Source organism: Apus apus, chromosome 8 (assembly GCF_020740795.1).
Source record: "Apus apus isolate bApuApu2 chromosome 8, bApuApu2.pri.cur, whole genome shotgun sequence".
Lineage (NCBI taxonomy): Eukaryota > Metazoa > Chordata > Aves > Apodiformes > Apodidae > Apus > Apus apus.
The window spans coordinates 22,938,287-22,963,029 of record NC_067289.1 but is presented as its reverse complement, the minus strand read 5'-3'; the positions used below and the strand labels follow the sequence as shown (position 1 = coordinate 22,963,029).

General features: G+C 38.7%; 1 protein-coding gene across 3 annotated transcripts; it reads right to left on the bottom strand.

Annotated features, from left to right (window-relative positions):
- Positions 1 to 323: 323 nt before the first annotated feature.
- On the bottom strand, positions 324 to 24,743 carry ZBBX (zinc finger B-box domain containing). Of its 3 annotated transcripts, XM_051626869.1 has the most exons (20): positions 24,714 to 24,743; positions 24,179 to 24,249; positions 21,099 to 21,181; positions 20,398 to 20,511; positions 18,788 to 18,872; positions 16,454 to 16,502; positions 16,206 to 16,315; positions 10,114 to 10,281; positions 9,481 to 9,655; positions 8,719 to 8,839; positions 8,072 to 8,196; positions 7,738 to 7,841; positions 7,302 to 7,426; positions 6,372 to 6,403; positions 4,849 to 5,078; positions 3,888 to 4,047; positions 3,238 to 3,393; positions 2,086 to 2,322; positions 1,493 to 1,628; positions 324 to 516 (listed from the first exon to the last, which is right to left on the bottom strand). In XM_051626869.1, the coding sequence occupies exons 3-20, from the start codon at positions 21,164 to 21,166 to the stop codon at positions 441 to 443; spliced, it is 2,271 nt and encodes a 756-aa protein (XP_051482829.1). In that variant the 5' UTR covers positions 21,167 to 21,181; positions 24,179 to 24,249; positions 24,714 to 24,743; the 3' UTR covers positions 324 to 440. The 3 variants fall into 3 exon arrangements, with proteins under 3 accessions (XP_051482829.1, XP_051482830.1, XP_051482832.1); XM_051626870.1 differs by lacking the exon at positions 24,714 to 24,743 and having other exon boundaries at positions 3,888 to 4,041; positions 24,179 to 24,471; XM_051626872.1 differs by lacking the exons at positions 16,206 to 16,315; positions 16,454 to 16,502; positions 18,788 to 18,872; ... (2 more) ...; positions 24,179 to 24,249; positions 24,714 to 24,743 and adding an exon at positions 13,414 to 13,588.

The window sequence follows — 24,743 nt, the reverse complement described above, 5'->3', positions numbered from 1 at the left end:
TACACAGCAGAAGTCCCTTAGTGGCAAAATATATGACAAGGAGAAAAGTATCCTAGACTTATTACACTTTTTACTATGCATCCCACCACATGAACTCGGCCACGCTGAGACCCCCAATTTAGGAACACTCCATCAATACCCCTTTCAAAGTTCCCCTCAGTTTGGCAACTTGAAATTCAAGCTGCAGGCAAGGAAAAAGAAATTATAGAATAAAATGTCCTAAATAATAACAGCACAACACCAGTTTTCTTTTATTATGTTACCTGCTCATACTAATAAAAAAGCCAAAATAAATGGATTTTAAAGATTTTTTTTATTGACAGTTTTACAAAATTATCCTTAATAAATAATATTTTGAGCAGCACTCGGGGCACTTCTTCATCTGTTCTTGGTTTTGTATGATAGGCAAAAATAGGAATTGCATTACGTTCTGTGCATGTTCAGTGTAATGCAAGAACCTGTTGCTTATCCTCCAGAATTTCTTCCTCATCATCCATTTGGCTTTCATCCCAGCCCCTTAAAAGAAACACACCACAGTGATTTTCAGCAGCTCAAATTCCTCAATCTACTCTGCCTTAAGCCTTAGTGACATGTGTTCACATATGTAGAGATAAAAGGCATGAAAACAGCTTTTGCTGTATATTTTGCAAATATACATACCTTACAAGCTACTATATGCATTTTTTTAAGAAGCAGGAAGTAAATCATATTATCACTATTGTGACTTAACAGAGAAATCCCACATCCTAGTGCAGGAAAGCCAGGAAAGTTGGTCTCATTTATACTACCTGTACTATTTGTAAATATTGTATAGTTTTCTACTGACCTGAAATTTTAATATATTAACACCAACAAATAAAAAAACCCCAACCAACCACTAATCTCTGCATCATCTCTGTTCATATAGCAAGAAGTTAACCCCCCCAGTGTCTCACTGTCCCTTGCTAGTTAGGAGATGGTACAAAGAAAGCAGTGACAGAACGCAGGGGAACTTCCTTCTTTCCAGTCATCTCCTTAGCCTCCAAGGCTATATAACAAATATATCCAAGGCTACATAACAAATATATCCAAGGCTACATAACAAATATATCCAAGGCTATGGTGAGTTAAATGTTACTGGATCACCTGCTCACAACGGCTCTTTTCAACACCTTAGACTATGTGTAACAGGATATTTGTCATATGAATAAAAAAAAAAATCTCAGACCTGTGTATTAACAAATTCTAATGCATTTTAAAAAAAGAAATGTAATCCCAAAAATTAAGTTTGGAGTCTCAACAACAAAAATATATCACTTAATTCCTAATCTCAGCTGCCCAAGAGTCCTGGCTTAGAACACCAAGATATAAAATAGGTCATGCTGACCTTTGTCATCAGCATGTAAAGTACAATCAGAAAGTCAAGACTGTTTGCATTGCAGTTCTGGCAAGATGTCTGACATATTGAGCTTTTTATAATATCATAAAAACTTGCTCAGCAAATTTAACTTACTTAAGAGTATCAGCTCTGCTGTGGTCTTTTAGCTCCAGATTTTTATGGAAATCTGTACTATTTCTACTTATCTTCTCTGAACGTCTGATGGAGGAAGTTACATCTTCAGTAGTTAAGCTGTAATGATTTTCAGGACCTGAAATATTTTAGGTGATTTCAGGAACAAATAGAAACCAAAACATGCAGAATCTGCACTGTCAATTTTTTCAAACTTCACAGCATGAACAAAAACTTGCCATTAAATCACAAATCACATCAAATCTCATCAAATCACATCGAGCTTCTAACACACCCGACGTATTCAAAAAAGGAAAGGATACCTATTTAAAATAAATTTATGATCCAAACAAAATGCAAAGGATAAAAAGGAAGCTGCATGAAAGAGTTTGCTTCTACTAAATTAACAGTAGGTTAAAGTATGATCAAACGGAAATAAATCACTGTTTAACCACAAGACTCTTCCATCATCAAATGGTTTAGTACATTTTTGCATCAAAATCAATTAGAACTGAGAAGGCAAATGAAACAGCTACTTGTTTTCCTTTTGTTACTTCTAAGCATGAGGGGGGAAAAAAACTAGTATTGCCACTTACCTGTACAACTTTGTAATTCCTTTTCCAGAGCAAGTAAGGCTTCTTGGTCAGCAATGCATTCCCAAAGACGTACACCTTGTTTAGCTCTATCGAGGCATTTGTGTCTTGGTTCCTCAGCATCAGCTCTACACACATGCACAGATGAGCTCTTTGGTCTTGCCTGTGTGTTTGTTGGACAATTTCCAGTCTGTTCACAATTTAGTGTGTCTGTTGACCAAGGTCTCCTAGAATTATTCCCTGAAATAACAGAGAAGGTGACAACTTCCAATAATTCAAGATTAATGAGAATTTAATCTCAACTCATGATTGACATTAATTGTGGTTAAAACTATGAATCGATCTGAACAGATTATTCATTGTGGTTGAGACTGTGAATGAATAAATTTTAATTAAAGTTGACAATTCTATCAGGAATTAGCACCTCCTACTTCAGGGGTATCTTTCAGGAGAAAAAAAAAAACTTAATTATTAATGTATGGAACAAATTCGGGGGCAAACAGAGACTAAGAATGCTTGTAGAAAGCTTAAAGCTTTAGTTCTGTCATTTTGTTTTAATTGAGGACAACATGAATATAACCTAGACAACTTCACACGTTTTTCTGGAATTCAAAATTGACAGTTTCAATTTCCATTTGTAGCATTTTTAAAACTAAAACGCCAAACTGATTGCCTACCATGATAAAAATAATGTAAGCCACATTCCTTGGGGTAGAGACAGCTGAAATGGAGGAATGTAACTAAGTGCAGATGCAGTTATGAATCACTTGTTTCCTTGTTTCTTCATGTAGTAAGACTGTCTTTCAGCAGGATGAAGAAATATTTTATTAACTTAAAACCATATGGTACTAGATGCTGCAAAACACACAGCAATAGATATTCTTTTTCTGGACAGTTTATTATCTAAATATTCAAGCTAAGAGGGGAGTAATGGGGTGTAGGCAGGAGTAGAAACTAAGCACAATAGAAAGAAGTATTAGTGACAGGTGGAAACAGGTAATTCTAACTCAAAATGTGATTCTTATGAAAACAATGCCATTATACCTAAAATACATGGATGAATATAAGAATTACCTAAATTCAACAGAATCATCACACACAGCACTTCTACTTTTTATGTATGAAGTAGGACCTGAAAGCTCTTGCTGTCCTTACCTGGGCATGACCTCTGTGCCAGCATCGGGGCACAAATTCTGTTTTGAATCTCCAAACCACTTGAAGGTCTCTTCAACTGACCTTCCAAGACACCTTGAACTACAGAGTCATCAGCATATTCACTTAAGCTCCTTTCAGTAACCCACCTTCCATTTCCTGAAATTAACAAGTATTAGAGGAAGCGATTTGCAGGTTTTATGCTAATATGCATTTACACATTTAATGTGTGTGATTTAAAGAAGTCATTCAACAAAGTTTTTACACATAATGTAAAACAAAAATAAAAATCATATATAACACACAAGCTTAAATTCAAGTGATATCCTTGGTCAAATTAATATTTATGTTCACCAATATTTTTGCATGTTGATTCATAAACAGAATTAAAAGCATGTTTTGGTAATGAATATTATGCACAAAGAAAAAGTAGAAATTCCTACTGGAATGAAATTCTCAGGGCACATACAGCAACATATAAACCTATGGCACTATATTAATGTTAATAATCTCAAGGTATGAACTTTATTTTGCCCTTCCTCAGCACCAGTTGTATGTGTTGGCACAGATTCAAGTTGCACGGAGGAAGATGGCTTACAACAAACAGTGATAAATATGTATATTGTTTGAGGATTTTATTGGTACATTCTTACCTGGAAATGGTATATTACTGTCCACAGGGGGAGAGTCAGCACAGAGTGAAGAACGTGCTTCAGGCATTACTTGTTTAGGGCTTGCACCTCCAACAAAGAAACCTTCCAGCCCCCAGTACTGTGTGGACGCAAATTTCTGTCTTTTGGCTACATCCTGTAACTTGGATAAAACACAGAAATATGAAAATCAGGGGAACAAGAAATGTCACAAGTTGCCCTGGGAAGTTTATAGTAATAAAATGCTTACTTCATAAAACTTACTATTTGGATAGCCTGGTGCAATAGATATTCTTAAGGATGATGGGTTTGCATGATACAGGCTTTAAAAGCCTATAAACTTCTAATGCTAATATTGTGAGAGTGAGTCTGTTCTTCCACTTGCACAGGAAAAGAAGTTTTTCTTTCTTTGTTTTCCCTTATCTTGGTGTACATCAACTAAAGTAATAACTGTTTAATAATTACTCCAGATCTAATGTTTCAAACCTCTCCATGATTTTTTGCATTTAGTTTTAATTTCAGCAAAAGAAATTTAAATAGTTGAGGTTAGAGAAGAGTACGTACAATTTTTGGCATCAAAAGATGAAGTGACCTTGATACTAACATGGGAAGAGCTTCCTTCTCCCCAGTACACTTTTTTTTTTTGTCTGAGACTTGTCTATTCTTTCTTTTGCCTTTTTTGAACATCACAGAAGACTGACAACACAAAGGGAAAAGCCCAGAGGCCTTTATCCCCCATATAAAAAATATAGTAGGCAGTGGCAATGCTCCAATTAAAACTATAATCTTGATTGCTTTGGGGAAGGGATTCTGGAGGAGAATGGGGAAAAGCAGTAGAGTATTTCATGGTAACCATACAACTGTCACTCTCAACTGATTCAGGAACATTGCTGCCTCATGCTAAAATGGGAAAGTAGATTAAGCAGAGATTATCTATTTAGCAATCAAAGATTTAGTATTTTACCACTGAATGCTTTGTAATTACAGGCAAAACCAAACTCTGGTTGTTGCAGACACTGTCCAGCTCTTGTGAATCTTTATGGATTTTCTGCAGTTGTGTCTCAAGGAGGAATTTACTGCTCATTAGCTCAGCAGGGTTAGAGATCTTCTCAGGTAGTTCTCCCATAGTCTGTAGCTCACCACTCTCCTTTTGCACAGCATTTCTTTCAAGATGACTGCAGACAACCATTTTTTCTACAAGAGTAAAACAGAGTCATGAAAGTGGGAATTACTTTTCTTTAATGGAAATGAATATGAATTACAACCTGCAAGTCTACTATATTTTCTTTGTGAACTTAAACCATGAAACCTAAGCCATAAAATTATAAACAAGAACTGTTAACTTTCATGAGCTTCCTGCCCTGCCTGATTTTACCTGAGATGCCACTATACAGGGACTGGACTAGCCAGGGAGTAGCAGCAATTCTGTATCTGCTGGATGTGTTCCTGTACAACATTGTCTGTGAAAACATTAGACCTTGATAATAATTCTAACACGTTTCCAACTACTGCTTCTTGCTAATGTAATTTTTTTTACATTTACAATGCTATAATCTAACCAGAGCCAGCCTAAGAACTGCCATAGCAGCAATTCCATTACATTTCTTTAAAAAGTAGTATAATGGTTTGAAATATGTACTATCAGGCTGTGAATGATTCTGCAAGCTGTTTTCCTTTGTTTATACAAGACATAGCCATTTTATTTTTTTTATCCTGTGCCCAAAGAAGCACATAAATCACATCTCATTAGTCAGCTCTTGTTTGCTTTTTCACATTTTAACTTTAATGAGCTGTTTCTTGAACTAAGCACAAAGAGAACAAGTGATGGTCCCGAAGTGCTGAAGCAATTGTTCAGTACTTGCAAGAATAAGAAATCAGGTACCTTTAACATTCCAACTCATTTCCTAATATTCAAAAAGTGACAACATACTTTATGTAGTTTCAGGGCACAAAGCAAGATCTTTGGGACCCCTTGGAAGTGCTACAAAATAAATTTGCCAAACTTTCTTGGTGATTTCACTGACATGCTATAGGCACTGGAATACTTATACACAAATGATGAACTTTCATTCAGAACAGGTAAGTATTGAAACAGTTTCTCAACCTATCTATTCAAAAGCATTTTTTTACTTAAAAAGAACACACACCATACATTAAATCTAATGCACTAAAGATAAACAGAGATATGTGTAAGATCACTTTACAATGGGTTTGTTTTCAGTACAACTCATACTGGGGCAGTCTCTCCCTCAAATATGAGCTCACAGCTGTGAGACTGCTGTCACAGGTGACACTTAGTATTTCAAAATAACTTGCACAGCCCATGAAATTGTGGCCAGAGCACCTGCATAGCTCAGGGAATGGTACAAAATTTAACAACCTTTAACTATTTTTTTTGACAACCACCGCAGTTGACTACCACATCTCATAAGAATGATAAATCTGTGTACACTTATGTATATTGTACAGATAACTTTAAAAATTTACCTTGAGAAATTTCTTCAGAAGAAATGGGATTTCTGTCACGAGAAAAAGGTAAAAATAATGAATGTTGGATGTGGAAGTTAAATGATAAAATAACTCTCATTATGCCTACAGTTTGTCTTGGCAAAAGTTCTGGTGGTGTTCTGATCTGCAGCTGCTGAACTACTTTGAAATGGAGCAAAGAGGAGAAAGACCAGAAGAGTAAAATATAACAAAACAGATGACATCTAATCAGATATAAATTCTGGGACATCAGAAAAACTGCACGTATATCATTGATTATGAGGACTCAGTTTTGCCTTCAACTACAAGATTAGTTGAGTGAGGGCCAACTGGGCAACACTGCCCAATTATAGATTTGCCTGTATGTTAGTCCCTGCTCCTTCTCAGATAAGAGAATACAAAACAGAAATTCTACCTGTAATTCAGGACATACACATACAAAGAAATCATGGTGAAACATTGGAGTGATTAAGCAAAACAAACTAAAAACATTTAAAAGTGATGTCTCCCTAGTTACAGGCAATTAATACACCTTGGTGGCTCACTGACAAAGTAGAACACACAAACTAACTATTCACTAAGGGTAAAAGTGTTTTATGCCCATTAACTGCCAGACAGTTCTCAGAGTGTCTTACAAGTTAATCCTTAAATCCTCGGGTCATTCAAATGAAGACTTTCAAGCAGAGAACAAGCAGTCACAGACGGGATCTTGGAAGAAATGCAAAGGAAGGGAAAGTAGTAACTAAGTGTTACTTAGTTACACAGTCTGTGTCTTGCACCAAGGATGAGAACATGTGTAACCTCACCATGCCTTAAAACAATTCACAGTCAGGGATTCTCTGCAAATAAAAGTACCTGTTCTTTAGGAATATAACTAAGTTAGAAGATATGATTATTCCCTTTTCCAAATATCCTCTGCACTTCTGATACCTTTCAAACTGCTCCAGTGGTTCATTTTTTCCTTCCTTATTCATTCCCATATTCATTTCATCCCCATTCATTCCATCTTCCATCACCAAAAAGTTAGATGATTCTTCCAAGTCCTTGTCATAATACTAATTAAAAACAAAACATAAAAGCCCATATTTAACAATAGATTAAAACTCTACATCAAGTAATTAAAACCCTGTTGATTTTATTTTTGTATCATTTCTGTACAGTAAGGGTCCCTGGAAACAGCAGGAAAAAAATTACACAGAAACTTCTGAAAGCTACATTTTCCACATTTGTATAGTAAAAAAAATGCACCACTTTCTAAGTAGAGATTATTTAGCTGCTGATACTTTAAATATTTAACAGAATAACATTTGAACAAATCACTTTGGATCACAGTGAAGTCTCATGAAGTCCTTTATTATGTACTTACATCATCAAGGAACTCAATTTTCAAAGAAGATTCTGCTCTTTCAGAAACAGTGTCGGGTACATCCTCTCTAAAAACAGAAGTCCAGTATCTCCTCACCTCTTCAGCTGTGAAATACAGTAAATTTGCTCCATTTCAATTTTTCCTGAATTGTTCAAGATTCACTTATATTAACGCAAACTTTTTTATTTATAGTGAAGTACCATACATTGCTCCTTTCATTATTGTTATTTTCTTTAAGCAGAAACTGCTTAACTACATAAATGTTCAACAATCATAGAAAAAAATAATCTTAAGTATGTAATAGTCAGATTCAATGAATAGAAATCTGTTAAACCTGTTAACTCATCGATGTTATCATCTCCTTCTTCCCCACTTTCAATCACAGCCTGATCTACACTCAGTGTTTCCACAGGCCTTAAATCTTTAACACAACTACCTGAAGTTTCATCAACAGCAGTTCTAGAAAAGGAAAAGAAACCAATCTTAATGAGTCATCATTGTTTTAATATATAATAACACAGTCACTTAAAAGAAAACCAGAAGACCACACTACTTCATGCAGCAGTATTAACTGCTGGTGAAAAGCAGCAACTCTGCCTAATTTCATTGAGATGACCTCGCACCTCAGGGACTAACCAAACAACTCTGTAATGTTTATAGGTGTATCCTGAAAATCATATGGCCTTTTCTCAATAAAACTCTGTCCCAAAATCAAGCACCAAGTATCATTATCAGTCCTCAAATTCTATAATAAACTGCTAGCAAAGAGAATCCCTCCAAATACTACCTCGGCAATAATTCCAAAATACTAAGCCATCATGTCTGGTTATCATAGTTATTTCCTTAAAATAATGCACCATGTCTACAGACACCTTAACTCTTGATAGTATATCTAAAATTTTTAAAGTCACAATGGTATTTTTTTTAATGTTACTAAGTATTTTGGACTTCTTTCATTAGTACCAGCAAACTCTACAATACCTTCTGTATTTCTTAAGCAAGAGTTTCTCCATGTAGCTCAAGCCACCTTTCTTGAACTCAATTTGGACAGGTTCCTTCAGAACAATAAGATTGGTCTGTACCTCACAAATGCCCACAGATTCTGTTAGAATTATTTTTAAAAACAAAAAAAAAACAAAAAACACCAGCTATTCAGATTTATAAACTTGCTATTCAACTACATTATTTTTAAATTAATGCCACATTAGTCAGCCATGCCTAGCTAAGTCTTTGCACAATTTCAAAATGTAAATGGCCAGCAGTACTATATTTATACAACACAGTCAGTAGTGGGAGTAGTCAGTAAAAACTAATTTATTACAGCTTCTCACATAAAGGAAGATCACCACATTTGGGGGGGGGGGGCCGGACTCTACACAGTCCATGACTCTACAGATAAAAATCCCACCACATAAAAAACAATCACTATATTATTTTTTACACAAAAATACACAGAGAATTAACCTCATCCATGGACTAAAGAGACTAGCTTGCATAAATCAAATCACACCAGAGGTTTTTTTTCATATTTTCCCACAGATACCTCAACCAATTGCATCTTTTCACTGGGACAAAGAAGGTTGTTGGTCATTTATAAACAAACACAGAGAGAAAACTTAAGAAGAAACATTTACTGTTCTAACAAAACATTTACCTTCAGTAATCAAAAATCTGCTAACTCACAAAAGTGGTTCAATTTTATTTTTTTTTAATGCAATTAAAACAGAAAAAAACCCACCATACCTGGTAAGACATTACTGGGATGCAGCTGTTCTCTGTGGTCAGCATTACCTTTTCTCCATTGCAGCAAAGCTTCCTGAAAAAACTGTGCAGATTCCTCCTCGTTAAATGTACCATTTAGTAATAATCCTTTGTCCTGATTTTCAAGGCCTGTAGAGGTTGATTCTGAGGGCAGTTCCTAAATCAGTTCCACAACATAATTAATACAGCACTTCTGATGATAATCCTCTCTCCAGTTACATGCAAGAGCAACAATTTGAGTGTCAGCTATGGAAATGTAGCACTCTGTTTTCTGGGTTTAGCCCAGCTACTCTGGTAATCAAGATCACTCAATCTTTATTAGGTCTTGCTGACAACTAAATTGCAATATTCCATCAAGAGCAGAATAAGCAAAAATTGTAATATGCACACAAAAAACACCATTTAACTTAAATTCTGCAATAAAGAGCAGCAGCCCCGGGTAGCCCAGATCCGACGTGGATTTTATGTCTCCAGATAGGAACAAGGATCAGTGGGCTGTGCAAGGCTGACAGCCTGAGCCCTCACTTGGCACACAGTGGAAAAATTTAAGGCCAATCTACTTAAGATGTCGTAAAAAATAAAGAGAAATTTATTTTTCCTTTTACTGTACACTACCTCAGCACTGTCTACTGACAGTAGGCGAGATGAAAACTTGTCTGTTGTGACCTGATGTTTGCTATTTACTTTCTTCTGCTCATGACTGATTTTCAGTTTGTCCAGATCTACTTCCTTGACGAAGTGATTAACAGCTTCCAACCTTGCACCATGTGTATCAGCTTCTGTCTGTTAACAAAACATTATGAAACCTTTTTTAAAAACATAGTCAAACATTCCACCAAACACCATGTTAAGATCAGGTAGGCAACCAGATACTGAAGAGAGATGGTTACTTAAACACATAATAATTTCAATAACCAATGGTGTGCAAACGTGTGAGCAAAAATTCAGTAATCAAAATATTGCATTAGGTACTACACGGGGCAGACTAAGTGAGGCATTTTATGAAGTACATATCTAAACAAATTAATGAGCTATGTACTCTATTAATGAAGTTCTGCTTACTGAACCTTTCCAGTAAACAGAAGCACATCTATAGAGGTCAACAAGAGGAAAACATTCACTTAAGGATCTAACTGGAATATCTGTTTACACACAAAAAATAGTCTATGAAATTTCAAACTATAAAGAACTAGATGAGTTTGACTGAAAATAACAACAGAGGAGAATAACAGTTTTGCTCACACTGGGACTTTACTGATTTGCAACCTTCATTCAAAGGAAGAAAATTACTGCAAAAATGTAATATGAAAGTTTGGGTTGTCAACTCTTGAATGATTACTAAGCAAAGCAAAAAAATATTTTACATTCATTGTCTTGGTAGGTCCCCTCCCTGTCCACAGAGACCATCCTTTGTCTATAAAATCCTCAAGTAAGGAGCACACCCTTATCCCCAAAACACAAGAGCAGTAAAGGTACAGGCAGAAAGAGCCATCAGAGATGTCAAGTAGCAAAACTAGAATCTCCTCACATCACATCTCCTCCTTTCTACCTACTCCACACTATAATCAACCCAGTGATCTTGCAGTTGCTTTGCCCAATAAATGGTACTTGCCACATGCCAGGAATTAAGTGTGGAGAAAAACTGCTTTGAACAGCCCTTACTTTTTTATCCTCTGATTCTTACACTGCATTGATGAATTCACAGGATGAATAAGGTTTAAAGTTTATGGTATGAACACACTTGCTTTGTCTTCTTCATCCATCCTAATAGTCTATAATCACCCATAATTGATAGCAAGTCTATTTTCCCCAGCAGAAACGTGTAACTAACACACTTGGTGACCACAGAAGCACATGCCCTGCCATTTCCTTTGGCACACACATTGAAAAGCACATGGCTAAAGACTGTGTTGATTTCTTTAGCACCACATGAAGAAAACAATCTTAACATTACAGTAGAAGTGACATTCCTTTCAAGAAGATCATTTTATTGATGTAGCTTGATACATCTACTTTCTTTGAGCAAGCACAGTTGCGTTATTCATGCTTCTTTTTGGTAGAATGTATTGTAACAGATCAATATCTGAAAGGCTCACCCTGCTGTGTTATTTGTATAAATAACATCAACATCTTCTCTCAGATTTTGCTCCATTGCCTCAAAGTATTTATGTAAGAATTGCAAAACTGATTCTAGAGAATACCTGCAAAGCTTATTTGTTTTGACCTCATGTTAGGCTTCCAGCAGCTCAACTCAAATGCTAATTTTCTCCTACTTTGATGTCTAACCAACACAGACATCCCTCTCTGCACCCTTTTGTTAGCTCCCTTTATTAACAGAGGCAGTTTCTAATTAGCTTCAGAGCAGGACTGGAGAGAATATAGAACAGGACAAGTAAAAGGGGATGAGGGCATCAAGACAGCTTAAGATGGAATCCTCCTGATGCAGACAGTGATCACAGCACTCCAGTGATTCTCAATTTAAATCCTTGTATTCTTCCAATTAACTGTTCCATGGCCTTAATCCCCACAATAAACTTCCAACATCTCAATCCAGTTTGTTTACCACCAAAAACGAGGTAACTGGCTTATACCTTAAACAAACAAACCCTATCTAAAATAAAAAGCACTACAAATGGCAAGATTTATCATTTTTGTCTTTATATTGTAACACCCCAGTTTTCAGTTCTAGATCTAAAAGATCTGCTACAGTCGAATACAAAATAATCCTAAACACTCTGCATTTAGTGTGGCGAAATATTTTTATATCCATGTAAAACAGCTCATGGAAAATCTCTTTTATCCACTGTGTAACTCAGAATAACACATCATCCCAAAAAGATGATTTCTTACTGTTTTTTCATCAGTCCTTTTGTAACTGCCTTAAATTCTCACCAGAAGTTTTTCCATCAAATGATGTAATCTTTCTGCTAACATACTACAAGGATCATTTCAACAAAGAACTATTTATTTGACCCATAGCTTTGACAATTTATGGCAGTACTAAAAGGATTCTATTTCTGGGAAGAAAGAATGAGATCACCAAATAAATTTTAGCAGGAAAACATATGAAATATCCAGGGACATCAACGAAAAGTAAAATTTGCCTTCAGGAGAACCTCATATAGTAGAACTGAAAGTGTTAAATCAATTTACACTTAATCAAGATCCTATCTTTATTTTTCTATCCTTATGTTAGCTTGCAGCCTCACAATAAATTTGATCCTTTGTCATCATAACAATGATATATGAATCCAAACACTTTTTCATAACAAGGTCCTGACATGGTTTCTTGTTGATTCATTTAACTCCACCTATAAAACAGTTATCAACACAGGAATGAAAGAAACTGAAAACAAGCATAATAATATATATTTGGAGAGGTACTACAAGAAGAAAATCGAGGCGTTTCTCAAAAATCAAATCTGGAATATCCTTAGAAGAAAAGCAGTGTTTTTCTCTGAAAGACAAAATCCAAAATGCATGCAGAGTTTGGTCCAAAAAGAGAGTTGTTACAACCCATTTATGAAATGCAAATACAATACGTAAGAAGCTTAAGTTTGTTACAATTAAGGGTTATACAATAATTCTAAAAGAAACCTTTACTACCCTAATTATAAAACTGTTCTTGTTTCATAACACACGCAGCATAGAGCTGTATGTTAGGAACTGAGTATTACTGAGCTGAATAATAACAAGTCTTCGCTGTGCTATATTACATTTTACTTTCACCAGTTTATTCCTTTGGCAGTGGAATCCAAGTATGAAAGAGCCAGGAATGCCAAAAGTGGCATCTGACAGAACAGCCACACTAGGAATTGAGAGTTCCAAGCTTCCTTACACTTAAATTACAAATAACATAGACTTTTAAACACAGTGCCAACCGTATATAATTGCCTGCGATGAGCAAACACACACCTTGGCCATTTTTAGAACTGAGGTGTGTTTTTTTTTTTTTCTAAAGTGCTTGACATCCAACAAGTTGAAAAAGTCTCAAACAAGGCACTACTAGCAGTTATCTCCAGGAGCCTGCGGGAGCAGCCCCTGCCCCGCCACTTGCTCCGCATCTGCCGCGGGGCGAGGTCAGCTCCGGCTTCCACGCGCTGCGCGCAGCCAAAACCCACCAGGGCCAGGACGGCGTGCTTTGTTATTCAGGAGGTCCTGAATAAAACAGCTACGCTATTTGCTTCTAGGAAAAGCTGTTTTCAAACGGAAAAGCTCTCTACCGAGCAGGAAAGGCGCGTGCGAGGGTGTGAAACGAACCCCTGAGCAGCGCTAAGACACGGGGCTGCGTCACCGCCCGGCGCCAGCCACGACACGAGCCTTTCTGGGATGGAGAACGACGTATTTCGGGAGCCCAGCTCCACCTCAGCTAAAGGGTGAGGGTTAAGCAAAAGGCACATGGCAGTTCTTACTAAAAGAAAGGGGTTTCACCCGCTACTTCTGACGCTGGAGGCGGCAGCGCGGCGGGGAAGGCAGCAGGGCCGGGGCCGCTGCGAGGGGCGGGCGGGCGCTCCCGTGGGGGCGCAGCGCCCCCTGGGGGCACGGCCCGGCCCTGCAGCCCGCCCGGCGGCACAGCCCCCTCCTCACGGCCCCGAGCCCCCTCCTCACGGCCCCCCAATGGCACAGCCCCCTCCTCACGGCCCCGAGCCCCCTCCTCACGGCCCCCCAATGGCACAGCCCCCTCCTCACGGCCCCGAGCCCCCTCCTCACGGCCCCCCAATGGCACAGCCCCCTCCTCACGGCCCCGAGCCCCCTCCTCACGGCCCCCCAATGGCACAGCCCCCTCCTCACGGCCCCGAGCCCCCTCCTCACGGCCCCCCAATGGCACAGCCCCCTCCTCACGGCCCCGAGCCCCCTCCTCACGGCCCCCCAATGGCACAGCCCCCTCCTCACGGCCCCGAGCCCCCTCCTCACGGCCCCCCAATGGCACAGCCCCCTCCTCACGGCCCCCCAATGGCACCGCCCCCTCCTCACGGCCCCGAGCCCCCTCCTCACGGCCCCGCCGCCGCGGCAGCAGAGAGGTCGTGGCTGATGTAGAAACAGGGGTTTTCCGAGCAGGTGGGACCGCGCGTGAAACGCTGGCGTGGAGGAGAAAGCGCAGCCTTTGCACCGCCGGGGATGATCAGCCGGGTGACCCCACGGTATGAATTCCTAGGTGAGCGCTAATGAAGTGCAGGGGAACAGAAAAATTCCAAGCTTAAAACAAAAAGAATCAAAGGAAGCAGAATCCCAGTGGCTTTGGTGCCAGGCAATCTTAACAGAAATTTAAATTCCACAGGTATTTTTTCCTAAGGAAAAACATTTACAAGACACCCAGAAATGAAATACCTGCTCCTTTTTGAGTGTCAGCACTTCCAACTGGTTTAATTTGCCATAAAAGCAATACAAATATATCATGCCATTTATTATGGAGCCGGAGGAGGGGGAGGATGGAAATGTTTCAAGGAGAGGTGCTAGTTTTATTAAGAATAAAAATTGTTATTCAACAATGGAACTACTCTATTTGCACAGGTTACTTCAAAAATCGGGTAGTACGGGGGCTGTATCATATTTTAGAGGCTAGGTTTCTATTTATACTTGCTAAAAGGTAAAATTTCTCCATGACATATAAATCACCTCATGCTTGATAATACCCATTCCCACTGTAACACAGTCAGCAAGTGCCAGCTCAGAACGTACTCAGAATTAAGAATGTGCCCTGGTGCTTCTCAAAGTATTTAAAATTACAAAATATTCATGGACCACTCCATTTTGCCCTGTTTGCCTGCAACCATACATCTTATTTTAATCATATGGTAGTGTTCTTTAAGTAGATCAGTCTTCTTCAGTTCTGTTCACATGCTGGGCAAATTAATAAAAAGACAGCCTAAAGATACTCCCTGTTAAAGAACTGATAATAGTTCTGATAACAGAATCATTTGATCTGTTCCCTTGCCACTCAGAGGGAGATCAGCACATAAAACCTCCCTTCACCTTATGAGCACTAGGTAGTTATCACAGTGAGAAATCCTTGAATTACAGTGGTTATCACCAACAGAGTTTGGAAAACGGGTGAAACAAACACACTGCTTTAATTTCAATTCCAGTAAGATAAGACATTTAAAGAAATAGGATCAAATTAATCTCAGATATGTTTGGTTTTTTTTCTTCAAGTTGCTGCACATCCAATAGTCAATATGGCACCTCAGGCTGACCATCTTAAAGAAGTCTTAATCTTCCCAGCAGAACAAATTGCAAAAATAAGGTATTAATTTTTTTTTCAATTCACCAGAAAAGCTAAGGATGAACGTTCCAAAGAGTTGCTTCACTTTCTAATTTCCCAAGTAGCAATACTGCCATCAAAATTACTCCTTTTCACAGAAGGGATGGAGGCATCTAGCATGACAACATCCAGAGACTGCCACAGCACACCTGCACTGCACAGAGCAGCTACTACACAGAAACCTAACTTGGTATTCAGACCTGCACCTCTTCTAGGCATGTATTTTTATATATAGGTCCTTCATGAAGGAGCCTGGAAATGAATTCCAGGTCAGACTGCTTGTCTCTGCAGACCACACAGCTTGCAGCCTGGACAAACCCAAGGTAACTCATTTTGCAACACACTGTACTCTATAGTGTACATGCATCTAGATACTGCTACAAAGCTCCTAGATATGCATATTACATTCTGTTGCTACAGAGTACCTTTTAAGATACTGACTTACCAGCAGTGCACTCGTAATTTCACACACTCCACATGCCATCTCCTTCACTTTAGATTTTTCATGAGCTACAGCCTTTGCCATTTCATGCTTAAATGTTTTTTTCACTGGCTCTGGAAAAAAACAAACAAAACAAACTTAAATGCAGTACTCCAGTCCCTGATTTCTTTATTGTTTAATTGCAGCAACCTTCAAGAGCCAGATATTCTACCAGAATTTCTCAGTTTTTAGTTTAACAAATATGTCTTTACCTTGAACATGTTCTTTGAGTATTTGCAGCCTCACTTTTCCTGAAGAAACCTACATGGAAGAATATTCAGATTTAGAAACGCTAAGGTACTGGAGTATGAATATTACATTAAATTTAATAGAAGCACAGCTTTTCTAGAATTAAAATGTCACTGTTTCTTGGAGAATAGCTAAGCATGTATTTGAAGAGAAAACACGTATTATTCACGATAGCTGTTAAGTCTGTGACCAGTTTCCCTTTCCACTTGTGCAATGGCACTGTCCTTGTTTGCCCAGCCAGGTACACAGCACATGTATTCCTCAAGCATAGACCTGCAGAACTTTGACAACTATAGTGACTTCAGCTCAAAAGTTAATGAGTGAAGTCTACTGCACATATAATCTGCACATACATCTACCTACAGTTTGGGGGGGAGGGGGGCAGTAATTTGTTTTACTTCTGCTTCTCCTCCTCCTCATTTCCCTTCCATGATCTAGCACCTCAGTAACTGATCATTTTCACTCAGTTTTTCCCTGCAAACAAGTGTCCACACTGCACCTCACTTTCCCACACACATTCTCTTGGAGTTTTTATTTTACCTATTTGAAAATTGTGCCCCATGCCTCTTGTCCTGGGCCACCACCGCTGAAATCTGAAGTCTTTGAAGAAGCAGCAGCAGCAGCTCTGAGTTACTTGTCTCAGAGAAGGGGAAGGGGAGAGCGGCAGGTAAAAGAAAACCTGTTCATGCACTTCTACTCACTGGCAAGCAGGCAATTTTATGGAAATGGAGTGTGTTGGCTGAGAAGACCTTCACACCAAACTGCTGCTGCTTCAAAAGACTTCAAATAGCAACTGTGACAGCTTAGTCTGAAGTTGTCTTTGTCTGTTTCTCCAGACTTAGGAAGTTTTATTTCAGCCAGTTTCAAGTGCTCTCTGTTAATTAACAGCTCTCATTTCAACACAGCAAATGTAGCATGGCTTCCATTAAAAAAAAAAAAAATCGTAAGAGAAAACCCTCCTTCTATGTCCTACTCAGTCCAATTTGCACGTCTCTCCAGACACATTAGCATCTGCTAAGAGAACGAGGAACTATCTTTAGGTTCCATTAGTTTGGATTTGAGCATCCTCCACAGATTTTTTCATACAAATTCACAGAAAAAGTAAAGAGCATAAGCTCTGTTACTGCAATCACTATTTTACCAGCACTCGTGGCTTGCTTCCATGATGTATAAAGCCTCAAGGACAAGAGTCTAAGCTATTAAAATGATTCATTTATTTCACTAGACAATGAAATATTAAATCTAGATTATTACAGTTGGAAGTGGTAACACTCCCTACAAGGTCCAGTCTTCAGTTCCTTGCAAATAGGACTAACTTTTAGCGTTCCCATACATCTGCCTTAGCCTTAATATATTTTGAGAGTTTGAGCAAAATTGCCCTAGTTCTTTCCAGAAGGAAATAAAGGGGAAATAATCCATTGCGTTTTAAAATGATCACAATTTTTTCAGTGACTTCGCAGGAACACTCTACATGCCTCCTCCTAGGTCTTAGCAGGAATGCCACAAAACAAGTCAATTGATTAATCAAATTCACAATTTAATACACTCCAGCATTCAGTCTCAGTCTGAGAGAACGGACTGACTCCAGGCCTTGTCTAAGACAATGCTTCAAAGATCTGTTTAACCCACACTTGACCAACTACCATCAGCCCTCAGGGGATGAGTGTAGGACTTCTCCAGCTACTGTGGACAAAGTGGCAAGTTGGATTCTCAGTCTCCTTCCATACTTACTGAGAGGAAATAAATCCAAAATCATCATAAGAAAGATTATAGGACATGCAGAAGGCGGGGGGGGGGGGGGGAAGAGAAGAAGCCAGAGTCATGTGGGAGTTCTACTGTGAATGCAGATGCTATTACACATAACCAAGTTAAAGACAGAACTTTAACTGTAGTATTTTCTTAATGTGGTGTGCCTTTTTCATTAGCTTTTATCTATCAAGGTAGAAAACTTGTACTCAAAACTTCACATGAAGCCTTATATTTCAGATTCATAGCAGAGATTAGACAAGGCCTAATCAATTTGAAAGGCAGGCTCTCCGATGACTTCCATTGCTACCAAATTAGACTCTTACAATATTAAATCTCTAGAAGCAATGATATTTTCCTATTTATTGCAAATTAGAAAAAAGACAAATCATCAAACACAACGTGATGTTCCTCCAGAACAAAGGAAAGCATAAACTTGGCATGGAAAAAAAAAAAAAAATTATTTATATTATGCTTAATCTTTTATTTTTACAGTATTTAAAATTCCCATGTTCTTCACCATTATTTTTATTATCCTGATTGTTTACTACCTTGTTATTGTTTTCTTTCTTTTGTAACAAAACTTGGGTTTGCATGGTCATTGGTCCGGACTTCCAGTGATATGCACTTGATTTCCTATGGGCCAAGAGGAAGGAAGAACTTCAAAATGATGTCTGGAAGCAAGAGAAGCATCAAGGTTTCCCTTCAGGTTTTTAAATATGAACAGAGCATCACAAAAATAAAATAATTGTCTATAGGATCATCAATTCCCCAAAACACAAACACCCCCCTTCTACTGAAATTTGCCTCACATCTACTTTAATGGTAGAAAAACATCAAGTGTAGAAGAAAGTACTTAGTTTTAGACCATCAAATCAGTCGTTTTCAAATGTAAAAAAAAAAACCTCAGCAATTCTCTAAAATTGGTTTTAGAAGAATGAAAAGGTAAACAAAGTACACTTAAAGATAAATCTTCTCTGTCCCAATTTACTGTAGGGCATTCACCCAGAACAACTAAAATGCTGCATCTTTTAATAAGCCAGGAACACATACCTGCAATTAAGATTTCAGTGAACATCAGTTTAGATATTGACTACTATAATGAACACAGAAGATAGTGGGGAAGAAATTAAGACTAAGGCAGATTAAAGAGCAATTTGCAGCTTTAGCACACTGCAGAATACACTACTGCTTGGTATGTGTCAAGTGTTCAAATAACTGATCTACTTGATTTTACAAAAAAAAACAACAAACAGAACAAAACACAATAAGGCATACAAAACAAGAGGTTAGGAAACCATGTATGAGGGAAGAGGGGAGATCTCTCCACCAGTGGTGCACATGCCAATGATTCCTGCCACTTGAACTCAACCACATTACCAGGGTTTGCAGGTACAAGACCATGAGGACAGTAATCGAACAATATGGTGAAAAAAATGTCAGGCACTATCTGGAAAACATTGCATCAACAGCTCAAGCAAAAGTTTACAGAGCTGCAAACAGCAGGCCCTTAGCATTATCAAGGCTAAGGCACTAAATTAATCCAAGGCACTTGTAATTCCAGTGATATGTCAGGCAGAAGTACAAAGAAATGGAAGCAGATGTTGCAGAGATTTGCTGACATTCAGAATGAGCCAGTAACAGAGCTGAGCCTGAAACTTCCACCCTAGCACTTATTTCATTACATTACACTTACTTTCTGAGCCATGTTTTTCATCATACAGAAAATGGCTTTCTGAGAAGCTACAAGATGCAAAACATGATAAAAGCAATATCAAGAACAGCATCCTCTTTAGAAACTTCAGAAATAAGACAATTATTGCAAAAGAAACTACTTTCTGTCTCCTGCTTTAAAAGTAATGTGACACATTCCATTAGAGAGAGGAAAAAGGGATTTCTGCCACTGAAGGAATATCCCTTCCAGGAAGGATTTGTTAGTTTACTTCTGCAAAAAACAAACTTAAAATTGAATGTTCACATGGGAGTTTAAAATAAGAAAGTGGTAGGGCAGCAAGTTTATCCTTGGTAATAAAAGACTGGAGAGGGGAAATTGAACACTACTGTGAATTCCACACTTTGCAAAAGATCTCATCTGAGGGAGAGACAGATGTGGAGGGAACATCTCATTGGACTCCTTTTCTGAAAGAGAAATTTAACCTACTTTCTCTGTTCTTTTTCTCTGCTCATGTTTAACTGTAGTTGATGTAATTTCTTCTCCATCTCTTTGTTTTCTCTTTCTAACTGTGCTTTTTCCAATTGCAGTTCTCTGACAGTCCTGGAGAAATTCAAGTAGTACAACATTCATTAGGAATTACATGAAAGACAGTAAGTTACCTAAAGAAGTTAAAAGCAGCAAGGCAAAAAAAAAGGTGAAAAATTTGTCATTAAAGGCATGTCACTCTTCTCCCTCCCAGCAAGACTGAAGAGAGTTCTGGAGAACCTAGGGCAGGTCAGGTGCAAACTCCTTGGACCCAAGAATATCTCATTACAGAGAGGTAGGCTGACAGTGACATGGCTACTGCAATATAAGCTTTGGAGTGGCCAACATCAAGCTGATACAATTTTGTCTTTATTTAGAACAGTTTGTTGCTTGATCATATTAAACTAGCCACATGAATCCTTTAGTACTGTTTCACAAGGAATCTATGTTAGATATACAGAGTTATAAGACCTAAAACTTACTCAGAAAATAAGCCTAAGAAAAGTAAGGCTTAAAAACAAAAGCATAGGGAAAATACTAGAAAAACAAACATCATGATTCTTCCTGTTCTTACACAAATAAGCTCTTCTACATGATGTTGCATTTAAACATTAAAAATGGTAAAAAACCATCTCCATCACAATCAGATAAAATGCACTCACTTTACTTTAAATCTTGCTGAGGTTCCAGTTTTTGAGCCTGGAAGTGTTACAAAATCATTGATGTTCATGATTCCTAGTATAATCTGTTTCAAAAAAGAGAATTTCAATCATCTACAGTTTGCAACCTGTTGAAATAGGAATTAGACTGAAATTAAAACTGTAAAAACTGGTTACAAATCCAAAATTATTAGTGCACAGAAAGAGAAATGAAGCACAGGACTTATTTGTATGAAATGCCAATAAAATCCTAGAGCAACTACTAATTAAATTTAACTGAAAAAAACCCTTTTTATTACATTTATGTTACCAGGAAAAAATGTTTGTCTCTGAAGTTCAATGAAAGCAGTTTAATATTAAATAAAACAGCTTTCTTGAACCAGACCCATAGGAAGCAGAGAGAAGGAGACAATTGTTATCAATGGCTGTGAAGTCAAAGCATCTCAACTGATTTGGAAATACTAATTTCTTCTGTCATATACAAATTGATACAAAAGAATAAAATACTTTTCCAACAAGGAAGTTCTTACAGCACAGAGTACAAACTGAAGCTCGACATCCATACCCTCCCTGAGCTAGAATGTTCACAGGATAACTAGTACAGACCAAGCAGGCTGCTGGAAGAAATGTGCCAGCACTTGATTTCAAGCACAGTGCCAAAGCAGAACATTTACTTGGGCTGCTGGGATGCATATGGAATAGAAAAAAAACTTGATAGTCTGGGGTCTTGCTAACAGGACGTTTGGAAACAGTCCTTCAGCTGTTGGCTATCAGATTCCAGCTGAAAGCAGGACCTAACTGAAATGACGTGGAGAAGCTTAATATTTGAAATACATCAAACGAGCTCAAGATCAAGAGCTCAGCTGCCAGTTTGCTTCAGTAACCTGAAAATTACCATTAATACAGTTAAAATGTATCCAAATAATACCTGACCCATGAGGCGAAGTGCAAAACATCTGGTGCCACAGAACCCAACAGTAAGAACACTTCAGTGCTGACAGAAACATCAGATGTGTGTACAAAACCTGTTTCTTACAACAACAAAAACAAAGCAAACACTCCACTCTTGTTTATTATTTCAAAACCATTACTCTTTTAGCACATTTTAAAACAAGATTCTAAGTCAATAAAGTTCTTGTATTGGTGAATGTGTGCTAGCAGGACTAGCCAGGCAGAGATTACACTGGTCTTGATGTAGCCTAAAGACCACCTGATAGTAACAGTGGAGGTGAATGACTGAAGCCAGCTGACCGAGTTCAGGGAGGGAAAGCAGTGTACTCACATACATGATTTTTTTTTTTTTTTTAAATAGAGCTTAACATATTCCACTGGAAGCAAATATTTAAAGTAACCTAAAAGTTGTGATAGTATCAGAGATAAAGCCATCTACAGAGTTTTGGGAATAAAGTAATACTGGGTGGAAAAAAAACAAACATCGAGTTCAGATACAGACAGACTGAATGTGATCAAAAGCCTGAGTTGTTCTGAGAAAATACACTAATTCATGTAATAGGCATTTGAGCATAATTCTGTTTTTCGTGACAACTGTTAAACATCGAGACTGTAACATTCGAAGTTAAACATATCCCGTTTGGGGAATATATAAAACATTAGTTTGGAAAGTTTGTAAACATCCTTCAGTAGCCAAACTCCTGAGAAACTAACTCCGCACTTGGAAACAAACTTGCCATTTAAATACAAACAAAGAGTTCCCTTTTCCTGTGTGCCTTCTGTTTACTTAGGAATCCCTTTCTCTTTCAAATACTTCAGACAATTTTCCAGTGAAACAAACATTAAAACAACCCATCCACATAAACAAATCAAGCATTAGTTATCCACATCCTTTCTGCCAGCCCTTCTGCACACACGAGTACTCAAATTGCACCATTCCAGCAGGTTCCTCTGTGCTGATAACAGTTGTACAGTGGAGCTGAACAAAACCAAACCCGGTGTTTTTGCTATATGAAATTTAAGCCAATTGAAAGTCTGAACACAAAGCCCATACACCCTGTATCTCAGCTGAGCTCAAGTATCTTCCTCGTGAATTTGAAGACAGCTTTATAATTTAAAGACAGTTGAAGATGGCTGCAGTTTATTTTGAACTACAGGAGTTTAAGTGGAGCAAACTAAATTCCAGCAGCTTTCTCACATCAGTAAACCCATAAAATCCAAAGGGCTACTACCGTATATGTAACAGCTCACATCCAATTATCATGACCATGAACATGGATTTCATGCTTGACTCTCCCCACTTACCAATAATTCAAACCAAACTATTTCCTTTTAAGGTTCTTAGTCCGTCTAAGACTTTGTCCAGAGTTGCTCTCCACCCATTTGCTATTAATTGTATCAACTGGGCTTCTGGTCCTTCCAAACAATGCCCTTTAACGTTTCGCTAATTGGGGAGGGGGTGGGAGGCGGGGGTGTAAAAGAAAAAGAAAAAGTTACATTTAAAAAACAACAAAACCCAAACAAAACAACTTCGACTGCCGCGTAAATCTGCTGCTAGCAGCTAGTCTCAATGCAGCAATCAGGTATGTTAACGTAATCTCAGTCCCTCGGGACAAACTCACATCCTCCATACATCAACCATTTCAAACATCGCTATTTTTAGACAAATCATCCGTTTCTATGCTTACAGCATGCAAAAAGTAAGATCCTGAACACCTACTTGAGAGGTCCTTTCTAACCCCTATGATTCCTAAATTATTTTCCCATACTTCTCAACTTTGTCACGCATTTGCAAGATGTATTGTCTCAATGACTCCGACACCTGTTTCTGCCAGTTGTGCATCTTCACTGTTTGGCCAAAAACTGTAATTTCTGCTACATTTTAAGTAACTTCAAACACGAAAACCACTAGCGGAATGGGTCTGTGTCTCAAAAGAGTCTACTAAAACAAAACAAACCAAAAAAAAGTCGCATTACCAAGCATGTTTTATGAGAGAAATGCCTTATCATCCACACTACGTAGCTACAGCAGCTGCCCTGTGCACTCCTGCAGAAGCATCGCCCAGAAGTCAGCAGAGCAAGTGAAGAAGCAGGTGGGCATAAAAATAGATGAACAAGTGGTCAGTACTTGCCTTCAGTGCTTCTCTCAAGCTCTAGCCTGCTAAGCAAGGCTCACAGATTTCAGTTAGTCCAGGCGACAGCTCTAGGAAAACACAGAACAATGCTCAAGAGCAGACAAAACAAACAAACAAGGTATAAAAAAAAAAAACCCGCTGACAAATGAATGGGTTGGTTGGTTGTTTTGCATTTCGTTACCAATGGCTGGTTTTCAAGCAGGCTGGTGAAAGGTGGGAAGGACAAAGAAGAAAACTGCCTCCACCTGCCACCCCACAGCCGGGAGCGGCGGGCAGGGAGCGGAGCGGGAGGTGCGGGGGACGGACACAAGTTCCACCCGCCAGGGCGCCTGGCGAGGCCGTTCCCGGGCACCGTCCGGGGCAGCAGCACCTGCCTCCAAGTGTTCTCGGAGCCCTTCGGCACCGGCTTCGCGGCGGGCGGGGACGCGCCAGGCGGGGCCGGAGCCTTCGCCCCTAAGGCCAAAGCCCGCGGCCGCAGCGCGCCCGCCCCGGCTCGGGCTGCCTTCCCCGGCCCCAGCGTGCCCTGGCTCACCCCGCGGGGCCCGGCCCGGCCCGCTCCCGC

Bases quoted from the DNA above. Each gene is read 5' to 3' on its own strand.
- ZBBX (XM_051626869.1), bottom strand. From the start codon at position 21,166: ATGAACATCAATGATTTTGTAACACTTCCAGGCTCAAAAACTGGAACC. The intron at 16,316-16,453 runs GTAAAGACATAT...GTTTTTTTCCAG, and splicing joins ACTCAAAGAACATGTTCAAG to AGCCAGTGAAAAAAACATTT. The intron at 5,079-6,371 runs GTAAATTTTTAA...TTACTCTTGTAG, and splicing joins TTCTGAAGAAATTTCTCAAG to AAAAAATGGTTGTCTGCAGT.